This window comes from Ranitomeya variabilis, chromosome 4 (assembly GCF_051348905.1).
Source record: "Ranitomeya variabilis isolate aRanVar5 chromosome 4, aRanVar5.hap1, whole genome shotgun sequence".
In the NCBI taxonomy this organism is placed as follows: Eukaryota; Metazoa; Chordata; class Amphibia; order Anura; family Dendrobatidae; genus Ranitomeya; species Ranitomeya variabilis.
Genome location: NC_135235.1, coordinates 528,521,080 through 528,532,834, shown reverse-complemented (window position 1 = coordinate 528,532,834; position 11,755 = coordinate 528,521,080). Strand labels below are relative to the sequence as shown.

General features: G+C 45.9%; 1 protein-coding gene across 2 annotated transcripts in view; it reads left to right on the top strand.

Moving 5' to 3' along the window:
* The first annotated feature begins 654 nt into the window (after positions 1-654).
* Positions 655-11,755, top strand: part of FBXL20 (F-box and leucine rich repeat protein 20) — a 37,564-nt gene continuing 26,463 nt past the window's right edge. Inside the window, exons 1-6 of one of the 2 annotated variants that reach the window (XM_077252352.1) lie at positions 655-1,062; positions 8,875-8,936; positions 9,046-9,100; positions 9,296-9,370; positions 9,467-9,561; positions 10,331-10,399. In XM_077252352.1, the coding sequence (XP_077108467.1) occupies positions 1,021-1,062; positions 8,875-8,936; positions 9,046-9,100; positions 9,296-9,370; positions 9,467-9,561; positions 10,331-10,399 (398 nt within the window). In that variant the 5' untranslated portion in view covers positions 655-1,020. The remainder of the gene's footprint in view (positions 1,063-8,874; positions 8,937-9,045; positions 9,101-9,295; positions 9,371-9,466; positions 9,562-10,330; positions 10,400-11,755) is intronic. The other variant, XM_077252350.1, reaches the window with a different exon arrangement.

Here is an 11,755-nt window from a genome sequence, read left to right as displayed (position 1 = left end):
AATCACCAGTTCTGGTCCCTGAATTCGTCGCTATTTTCGTATAGACAAGGCCGGACGGTGATCCGCTGCCGGAGACCTTCTTCCTCCTTTCCTGAAATTGATTTAATCCTCCAGGTGACTGATCTATTCTCTCTCTGAAATCCCCAGCTAAATCTTCTTACTCACGGGTTTAAGATGGAAAAACGCAGCGGATAAAGTGGATTAACCCATTAAACACTTGGCCATGAGTCCACAACCCTGCACCTATGAAAAAAAACCTAATAAAAATACCCAGCAGTGACCCTAAAGTGTGCAGATAATACAGAAGTGCAGCTGGTACACAGGGCAGACCTCATCTCCACGTGAATGTAGCTGTGACTGGATATAGAGCAGTGATTATGGGGCAGGCACTGCTAGCAATGATCCCACCACAGCCAGCCTCGCCCTAGTCTGCAATGGCTGCTTACAGGGAACAATAGACTGCATACACTTCAGGGTACTGGCCCTTTAAATCTCTAGTCTTCTCAGTGTAAGGATTCCCGCGATAATGACGTCACGTTTAAATGCCCGTGCTCTCTTTCTTATTGGCTAAAGCTATACTAAAGGAAGGAGCGAGACTCGGGGCCCCTAGGGGCCCGATCTGCCGGCGGAGTGTCAGACTGTCAGCCGGGAGTAGGCGGCAGTTTCCGGCCTCTGCTCCAGTCCCCGGTGCCGGCTTTCCCATTAGTCCCTGGGGCTACGATCAGCTGTCAGCTTGTAGCCCCGCCCTCTTCTACCTCACTCAGCCAATCACAGGCGCCGATGCTGGCAGGTGCGGGTGTTATTGTTTTGGGCTAAAGTTAAAGGCCTTAGAGACGGGAGAGGATCCCGGGCAGCCCCGGTGACAGCACAGGACACAGCCCGGGGAGCGGAGCTCCTGACACGGCCGCTCTGCTGCCTCCACCCGGTCACTGCTGCTGGGACAGGCGGCGCCCCTGTCACTTCTCGGCGGATCCCGGACACAAAGGGGCTCAGCACCCCGAGAGCGCCCACAGCGCCCCCATGCGGAGAGAGATGAACGGGGTGACCAAGAGCCGGTTTGAGGTGCGACTCCTGTACCGGGTGTTGTGTGTGGGTGATGGGAGAGATTTCTGGGGGTATATGGATGATGGAGGGAGGGGGCAGGATGGTGACAGTGCCCTCTGATGTTGGGGGATGGGGTAGTTCTGGGATGTGACCCATGGCCATTACCTGTAACCCCTGGGATCATCACACTGATGGCTCCGACCTCAGGAAACCATGGGATCGGCTCTAAAATGTACCGGATCATGTCTAATAATTCCTGAGTGGCATGGCGCCGCTTATCCCAGCACTGTAACAGTTAATCCTGAGATGAAGCGATTCTCCATAGCGTCTTTCACCAGTTTTGGGACTGAGCGATGGATGAAGTCCAATGTGTCTGCTCCATCCCCCGCACCCTGGTAACATTAGTGCCATTCAGGCTGATGTCCCCCACTACGTGAGGGATCGGGGGTCCCTGGCAGCCCCTCGCCTCCCTCACATCTGCACCCACAGGTTTAGTTGGTTTTAGGGTGCTGTCCTCATCTTTGGCCTCGGCTTATGGAAATAAAGCCTTATTGTTCATAGATTGCGCCCCCTCTTGTGCCTGCAGGGGGTCCCAGGGGCTATGCGGCACCTCTCACTTTCACATCTGGCATTAGGAGACACTGCAGCATGCTGGGACTAGTGGTGCATGTGTCTACGGAGCTGGTTCATGATTGCAACGTCAGGTGTCTCAATGGCAAAGAAGAAAATCTCCCATCAGCTCCACCTGTCTGGGTATCATGTGATAAGGGTGCGGACCACGGGCAGGGACCACGGGCCATCTCCAGGGTGGAAAAGCTCACTGAGAAGGCAGGAAGACCTCCAGCAACCACAGTGTAAAGGACTATAAAAACATTATTAGGTCCTATCAAAATGGGGAAAAAATAGAAACCCACTAGGCCTATGCGTTTCGCTAATCACAGCCCATTAAGAACCTTTGTGCTCAAAACGCGTAGGCCTAGTGTGTTTCTATTTTTTCCATTTTGATATTTAATAGGTACTAATAATGTTTGTATAATCCTTCAGCAAATCAAGTCTGTACAGATTTTCAGTCTCTGTGAGTGGAAAGTATTGCCCTGATTCCCTGACAAGAAACTGCTCCTGAAAACGGCAAATAAGTTTCCCCATGTTTTCCCTCTTCAGGCTCGCTCGCACTGCTGTACATTTTCTCCTGCTAGAGAATGAGGCCGATTATTCTATTGACAGTCGGATCAAACCTGTCAGAGATGGATCTGGCTCTCGCATGAGAGGATTGTAGTACAGGTACAGAGAAATTAATTTCTCCATCTTCTACTCTGTGTCTATGGATGTCGGACTGCACTCAGATGATGTCTGAGTGCAGTCCAATGTTTCACCATCACCCATAGACAGGGCCGGACTGGCAATTCTGGCAAATGCTAGAAGGGCCTGTCTGGTCGTGGGCTGCCTAGTCTGATACATTGTGTTGGCAGAATCAATGTTAAGAGTAGTGATGGAGCACAAAGTGGCCAACTCCATCACTCCAGCAGGCCACAGGTATCATCAGAAATATTAGTCTGGTAGTAAATCTTGCTTTCTTCCATCCAGGGTAAAATTGGTAATATATCCCATCTGGTGCTCGGAGACACGTACAGCATGGGCCTATGTGACTTCAAATGCCAGGCCCAGTCCGTACATGCCCATAGACTTATATGGGTGCGAGTGATCTGAAATTCTGAGCCGACATGAGAAAATAATCACTGATCTGCAGTGATCGGCACAAGGTTATACTATCAGATGAAACATTGGAGAGCACTCAGCTGTGTTATACACCAGTGTAGTGTTAGCTCTGAAACTGATTTTGTAGTTCTGATGCAGGAAAAGTCAGAATAGAAATTCACACTTTTTTAAAAAACTTCTATGTAGTTGTTTGCAGCTCTGAAGGTCCAGGGTATGCAATTCTGCCTGGGTCTGCTCTGATAATCTGGGTGTAGGGCTTATTATAGGGCTGTACTCCTACATCAGTAAGAGGAAGATTGTCACATGTCCTATGACTTGAGACAACAGGCCTCTGGTGGACTGTAACAATGGGCGCTTGGGGAACTGCCTAAATAACAACTCCTAGGAAATGCTCCCTGTAGCTGGAGTGAAGTAAAGGGCATTGTCCCACCGTTATCCGTGGTCGGATCAGTGTGCCCCTTGCTGATTACTAGAAGGAAGCAGTCTGCTCCACAGGGCTATTGTCTGTCATAAAGATGATGATGCCGTCCTTCTCTGAATAGGGCCTCAGTGGGCACCAACTGCAGTGTGACTCCGGGTGGGCACTACAGACGATATGTGGTGTTAGATGGTGCCTATATGCTGTAGAGGGCAGCCATATATGCTATAAAGGACTATGTTGGGGTAACACAAGCGAACTCCGAGGGTCTGTCCGTATAATGTTTGGCTGGTGGGGTCCTACGAGTGTGGTGTCCTCTTCATTATTATCAGTGTCTCGCCCATATGGGTAGGTACCGCTGCTCTTACATAAATGAGACTGGCGGACCCCCTTCACAGTGCTGATCAGAAGGGTCCCGCTGATGAAACATTGATGGTCTACCCTACAGCTGCCCACACAGCTATTGCTCCTTATTCCCCCTCTAATGTGCCCGCTCACATGCATATGGTTTATTAGGGGGGGTAAATGGCCTTCTTCCCCTGCCGACTACTGTCTGAGCAGATTTAGAAAGCCCCCTCATTGTATACTGCTGCCTAGGTCATTACTCTTTATAATGCCCCTTGGTGCCAGCTGATGCCAGCAGCAGGGGAAAAGGCACATTAATGACTTGTATGTTCTCCTGTTGCTAAACTCTGCAGGGCTTTCTGGGCCATGTAGTGCACCTCTGCCTGCTTCTTTCATGTTAATACCCTGTGTTATGGGTGGTGGTGGTACGATGGCTACCCTGGGAGGTTCGCTTTATACGCAGGCTAAAACGGAAATTAATTTCTGCTGCTGCCAACGATGTGTAACTTCCCTGAGAGAAGTAATGATGCCGCTGGCTCGCGGGTTCGGCTGTATATTTAATTAAACCTGCCACCCCCACCCGGCAATCAGCGTGGAGTCTGGGACCGTGTATCAGAGCGATGTCTCCTCGCCATTCACTGCAGCTAGATGACCGAGACAGGGGTATTATCAGAGGACTGCTGGGACATAAAAGCTCGTGCGTGCCCTCGTCACCCTCACACAGGAGGAGCCTGAAAAGCCTCTGCCAACTGTGCCCCGAGTGTTCAGCCCTTTATAGACGGGCAGAATGATAAGACCACCAACTATTATCGCTCACATAGATGTAAGGACGTATTCACACATATAGGAGGGCAGAGACTTCTACTGCTGGTTTGATGTGGCTGATAACAGAGAACAATTGACTACATAGACACCAGGTTATTGTTCCTTTCACAAGCTGAGGTATTTGCATACTGACATGTTGACACAGATAAAGCGAGCAGCATTGTGTTTATAGCTGTATGCAAAAGTCCCTGCACCTGCGCGCCGTGTGTATACCGCCATATATGTGGCTCCAGCCGCCACTGTACAGGGAAAGTTATCAGCTCCTCTCCTGCCGACTACAGGAATAACGACATTTCTCTACTTGCCCTGCAGACTTCTGGACACAGACTGTCCTAAAAGCTTCTGTCTGCAGGGCGACCACGCTGAGCAAGAAATTCCCTGCTGGCTATTATTGAGCCCCTGTGCGATGGAGCATTTCCAGTAATGGTGGTTTTCCCACTAGAATAATATCTTAAAATCAACCCATTCAGTACACGACCAGGGGTCCAGCGTCTGACCCGCCCCCCAGCAATCAGATCTCATTGCTGGGGGCACCTTCCACCGCTGATATTACATGGATGGGCTGCGGCCCCTAGAAGATGATGATTATTGATAATGCAGCTCTCATCGGGGGGGGGGGGTCTTCTTTAGTGATGAGCGAGTGTACTCGTTGCTCGGGGGTCCTCCGAATATTTTTTAGTGCTCGGAGATTGTTTTCATCGCCGCAGCTGAATGATTTACAGCTATTAGCCAGCATAAGTACATGTGGGGGTTGCCTGGTTGCTAGGGAATCCCCACATGTAATCAAGCTGGCTAACAGATGTAAATCATCCAGCTGCCGCGATGAAAACTAAATCTCCGAGCACTAAAAAATACTTTGAGGTCATCCGAGCGTGCTCGGGAAATCTCGAGCAACGAGTATATTCGCTCATCACTAGTCTTCTTGTAATGTGCTATTAAACCCAAGACGCTTCATTATTTTTGGAATCTACACCAATGTGTGTGGAAACTGCTTAAAAGGCAACTCCCTACTTACCGCCCGTCTTGATCGTGTAGTGATAAGCTCACGAACGATTTTACAGTTCTGAAACATTCTCTTAAATTGGGGGGGGGGGGGGTTGGGGGCTCTCACATATCCATTGGGTTGATGTGACACGGATCTTCCCTAACATCAGAACTACTTCACAATTTAAGCTACCTACATTTTCTTCTGAGATTCCATAAATTCCTTATGGGGTCATTCCAGTTTTTAAGAGGTTAGGGCCAAAAGACTCTTTAGGGGGCTACCACTTTGGTAGTCCTGGCCCATCTACTCATTATACACTGTCATTCCTCTAAATGGCTTTCCGTCTGATAATAGCTGCTCTCCGGCAATTAGAGGACCCAGATCAGAGGTGATCAGCCGGATACCAGTTTGGTAGATTAGCAATAAGTAGAGGACAGGTGAATGGGAGTGCAATGGCAGGATCAGACTAGACAAGCATTGTTGTCGTCTGTTACTATGGAGACACAGATTTCCATAGCACCTATAGATTAAACCATAGTAATCTTTTAAAGGGGTTTTATACTGATGACTGATCCTCAGGATAACTCACAAATATCAGATTAGTGGGGGTCACCACCAGGCGTTCCACCGATCATCAGTTCTTGGTGCTGGCAGCAGTTGTGGAGCTGAACAGCACAGATCAGTCACCTGTGTATCAGCCAGGTACCGCCGATCCAATCGTAAAGGGGATGTGCAGTACCCGGCCGCGGCCACTTCACAGGTAATGGAGCTGTTCAGCTTCACAACCTCTAACATCCAGGCAGGTCTGATTGGTGGGCATGCCGGCTATTGGACACCCACCAATATGATATTGAAAGGATAAGGACTTTAATATAGTGAAGCAACCCGTTTAATGAAGAGAATCTCCAAGAAAAAAAAAATTAATATTTATAAAAAAAAAATGTCTTCTTTCTTTTAGAAGTATGCAGAAGTATGAGCAGGCCTAGGAGGTCGGGAAGGGTTTTCATCCCCCTAGATGTAAATGATCTTGAGACTGGTGCCCAATGACCTATACAACTCCTAATGCCGCTATATTTGAAATGTTAGCAGATCATTTTGGATTGTTGAAGGGAAGCTGTAGGAGAGTCTGCAGACGGCTCATTGCTGTGCTCCTCCATCTAGCCTGCTGCCACCAACCCGATCATTATTCCTACTGACCTGCCCAGCCACCATGTGTCCCTCTATAAATCCCAGAAATATTCTATATATCAATTAATTCTGTTCAAATCCTGTAATTATAATAAATGACTAGAACTCCTCGGTACTTATATTTCTCCCGGTGTGCAACTGACCTGAATGATGCATAAGAAATAATTTCTAAACTATCACTTCCTATCTTTTACCTGTGTCTATAGCAGCTCGCAAGTCAGCAGGAGGCGCCTCTTACAGCGGAGTCTGAGCGGCACCTATATAGGAATAATTTTTGTTTCTATAGCGCCAACATATTCCGCAGCACGGTACATTTCAGAAGGGTATAGTAACATCATACATAAATATAAAGCGCCAGCGCCCTCTCTTGGCAACCAGGAAACTGCAGTCCTCATTGGGTTGCACTGTAATCCCTGTCCTTTGGAGTTGGGCTATGACCAAGCTGTCTGGGCCATAGAAGGACATGTGTAATAGTCCAGCTGCATGCGCTAGTTACCGGGCATACATCTATTCATGGCTGGCCACACTGCTCTCACCAGGGATGTCTCTGTAGCATTTGTTCAACCCTGGATTTTGAGGTTTTGTGGAAGTTCTAGGAAGAATCCTTTCTTAAAAAAATAAATTCTGTTTATTTGCCATCTTATGACCTACAAACGTCAAGTGGCTGTTTCACAGCACTTTAAGGCCGGCTCACGCTATACTGGGCAGAGCTACGGCGTGGCATGACAAAGCCCACCCATTAAACTCAAGAAACCTTACATCCCCTTATAGCAAACTTTTAGCTCTAGGCTCAGTTTTGTAGATGGAAGACATTTGCTCGCCCTCATGTATTCTACAGTGCTTCTCCACTGCCCCGATTACTGTCCGGCTGCAGCACTCAACATGACATCACTGCTGCAGCCGGACAGTAATCGCTTAGCAGCACTGCCGATACAGACCACACAGCCAATGTTGGCAGTTGTCTTGGGCTCTAAAGTCTGTGGGGTGCAAAATTTCGACTCCACTACTTTCAAATCGGCAGCACTGGCAAGTAGTGTCGCTACGTCTTGGAGCAGTGCTAACTGCTCTGCGCTGCCTGTGCAGGAGCTGACATGGGGTTTGTCATCGGCTTTTCTCTATCTGCATGGGCAGCAGCAGAGATAACAGATGTCGGTACAATGAAGTGAGCACTGTCATCTGTTACTGCCTATGCACAGCTCATGGATCTAAAAGTTCAAATCGCCCCCCCCCCCCTTTTTTTTTTTTTTCAATCTTAAAAAATAAAGAAATAGAAAAATCACACGTGGTATTGTTACGTCCGTAAAAGTTTGATCTGTCATTGTATGAAATTGATTAACCCGATCTGTCAACTCTGCAGCAATAAAATAAAACCAAAACACTATAACTGTGGTTTTCCAACTGCTGCAATATCTCAAAGAGAATGTGATAAGAAGCATCAAAACATCGTTTCTACCCGAAAATGGGATCGATAAATGCGTCTCCTCGGGGGACAAAACAACAAGCCCTCACCCAGCCTGGTCTCCTGACAGCTGAACATGGCACAGGTCTCGGAGTATAGGGACATCAGGACTTATTTATTGATTTAGCTTACAAATTTATTTTTTATTTATTTTTATTTTTTTTAAGGCACTTTTGCTGTACTTGGAATTTTTTTTAACTTTTTTTTTTTTTTTTTTCCCCCGTTTTTTACAACGCATCACATGATAAACTGAATGGTATAAAAGTATAACTTGTCCCACAAAAAAAGCCCTCATATGGCTGTGTAAACAGGAGGGGGAACATGAAAGCGCAGACCCCCTCCCCAATATCCTGTCTTAATTCAGTATTAACACTATTTTTTATTTTTTTTTTTAAAGCACTTTTTCTAACCCTAAATGGGGCTAGCATTAGGAATACGGTTCAGATAATTGTTACATTTAAAAAATAATACTAATATTCACAAGGAACAGAAAAAATTAGAGGGACAAATTCTAATTGCATCAGTATTTAGTGGACTGGTGGAAGGGACTCGGGGAGTGCTAATGATTCGCCAGATACTTGCCATGCCTAGGTGCTGCCAGTCCAGTAGATGTTTTGGTGTAAGAAGAACTGGGCATGTAGGATCACACCTATGGTCTGCGTCAGATTTTCTTTAGTATCTCCATGTTTTTCAGACTTTTATTAAACATTAAAAGGCTAATTTCACACTACACGTGCCAAGCACTCAGGTTTTGCTGCAGGAAAAGCACCCAGCGTGTACTTAGCCTTGCCCCATCCCCCCCCCCCCCCACCCCCCTTCTTGTTTCCTCTTATTAACCTTTCTTTTTTTTTCTTTTTTTTAATTATTTATTTTTATTGCTTGTCTTTCTTTCAGATGTTCTCAAACAATGATGAGGCTCTAATCAACAAGAAGCTTCCAAAGGAGCTTCTGCTTAGGTAAGATATTGCCTTTAGCAATGGAAATGTGGCTGACCATCCATTACTCTGGTCATTCTTGGCAGGACAGTTCATAATGTTGTTTTTTTTAATCTTCCTCTCTCGCTAGGATCTTCTCCTTTCTAGATGTTGTAACCTTATGTCGATGTGCTCAAGTCTCCAGGGTAAGTGAAGACCAGTGAGGTCAATCGATCCCTTCTCATTGACCATGGCTGTCTCCCGTGATGAAGTCCTAGGTGTAGTTGGATCCCAGTAATGCCCCCGTGAAGAGGATTACACTTTTTGGATGATGTCCATAGATCCAACTTGTCTCTTATTTTAGAGATAAACCTCTTTAAGATCATTGATTTCTCTTTCAGGCCTGGAATGTCCTCGCGCTTGATGGAAGCAACTGGCAGCGAATTGACTTGTTTGACTTCCAGAGGGACATAGAGGTAATTAATTAATCGAGTAGTTTTTCATGTTCTTTTCCTTCCGTCAGGTTAAATATTTTGATTCCTTCATCTCTTGTTATCACTATTATGTTCCAGGGTCGTGTGGTAGAGAATATATCAAAGAGATGTGGGGGCTTCCTCCGAAAGCTCAGTTTACGTGGATGCCTTGGCGTAGGGGATAATGCCCTGAGGTACGTGTGGACCAACATTGTGGAATCTACTGTAATGAGATGACTTTACTACAGAGACTATTAGTATATCTCCATGACCAAGGCTATGTAGAGCGGCAGTAGAAATACATGGGTTCCTCAGCAGATTGTACATTGGACTCTACACACAAACTCGAAAATGCCTTAAGGTGCTTACACAACGCTATTGCCCACATTCAGTGGTCCCGTCGGTTGTTGCATCCAAACCCCCCCCCCCCCCAAAATGGGTTTCAGGCCTACATGGGACCATTGACTATAATGGAGCAGACGGGGTCACCTTGTGCTCTGTCATGAATCATTTTCGGATGTATACGAACACCCAGATGTAGTCATTATCACACTTGCCGATACCAGTTTTGAGGGGGATTCAGACGTAAGCCCTGACTGGACCACTGAACTTGGTGAAGAACGCAGTGTGAAAGGGCCCTTACACTTCAAACTACTGTGCGATAAGGCAGGCTATGGGAGATTGCTTCCTCAGAATATGTCATTGAACGCTCTCACACTTCTGGAAATACACAGATTATCGCCTTGTATGGCCACTTACTTCAGGGCACATAATGGTTGTGCCAGTTTCGGGAATATGCACTGTCATCTGCCCCCCCCCCCCCCCCCCTTCTCTCTATGATCAGTGTAGAGGAGGACCCCAGCCCTGGAATTGGGCTACAGGCTCAGTACTATCTGCTACATTCCTAAATGTTCTTTTGTTCCTTTCAGATACTTACAAAGTCTTTTTTGTTTTCCCTTACAGAACATTTGCCCAGAACTGTAGGAATATTGAGGTATTAAATCTAAATGGCTGCACCAAAATCACTGACACGTGAGTAATAATGCGTGGTATATGGGAGGTCCACGTAACAATGGACTTTGTTGGTGAATTATCCTTAATGGATATTGGACGAGACCTAGATTAGAAAAGGGTCATTCTTTGTTTTCTTTTCTAGGCACAGCGCCACTTCTACACATGGGCTGTGTCTGGTATTGCAACTGATCCCCATTAAGGTTAATGCAGCTTAGTCTAAACGCAGCTCATGGACAAGTGTAGTACTGTTTCTTCCCATCGCCCCTCCCCATAAAAAGTATATCTAATATGAATTATTTTCTAATTCCGAACACCCTTTCTAATGTATAAGCTTCTTAAGATTATATGCAATCAAAGGTGTTTATTTTTAAATGGGTGAAATTGTAAAGTGCTTATATAAAGCGCTTTTTCAGATTACCGCTTAATAAAAATCCTCTCTTTCTTTGACCGAAGGGATTTTTATTTCTCTTGTGTACTGCTAATTCCTAAGGTAACTGGCTACCTTGTAGGTGGTCGGTCTCCTTGGCATAGAGCACACTCTTTTAAGTCCTGCTCTGAAGCGGAGCATACTGCTGGATCCGGCCACCCTCTGTCTTTCCACTTGTTCTCCTGTGTTGCAGAGGGAAAGTCGCTTCCGTTAGCAGCGTCCAATAGCGCTCTGTTCGGGCCGTCAGGAGTATTGTGAGTCTTTAGGAGCACACTGCCCCCGTCAACCAGGAAGCTCAGAGGCAGGGTGGCGGTGGGCTCCTGAAGACTGGAACATCAGACAACCTCGTCATTTGTGGTTTCCAAAAATCATATTTCAAGACTATTCCCAACCTTATCCGGGCTCACATGTTGAAATCTTCATGGTGCCCAAGCGGGCATCATCCAGTTCATTCACTTTGTTGTTTTGTTTTTTTTTTTAAAGGGTGGCATGTTGATATAATGGCCTTGCCACCTCCCCAGCTCTATAATGTAATAGTTATATACAGGAAACAGTGTCACATAACTGTAGGGTTGACTGTTTTAAAAGGGGTTTCCACTTGGAATGTCTCATCAGAAAATTTACCTTTTGTTTAATTCAGGTTTTTATGTTAATTGTATTTTTTATAATTTTGTGAGTTGGGGTGTTTTTTTTTTTTGTTTTGTTTTTTTTTTTTTCTCCAATTTCTTTTCACTATCTGTATAGAAAAATCTAAGATCTTACTGTTTTCACACTGGCATCTAGGCCTTCTACTAATCTTGTGCTTCCTGTGCTATTCAGATGACGTCTCATCAGTGTTAATATTGTCAGACAGATTACAATGAAGGGCAATATATATAATATATACACATTATTTAATATTAATTGTGGATGATACAGGATCCACCATCTGCCATTCACAATACACT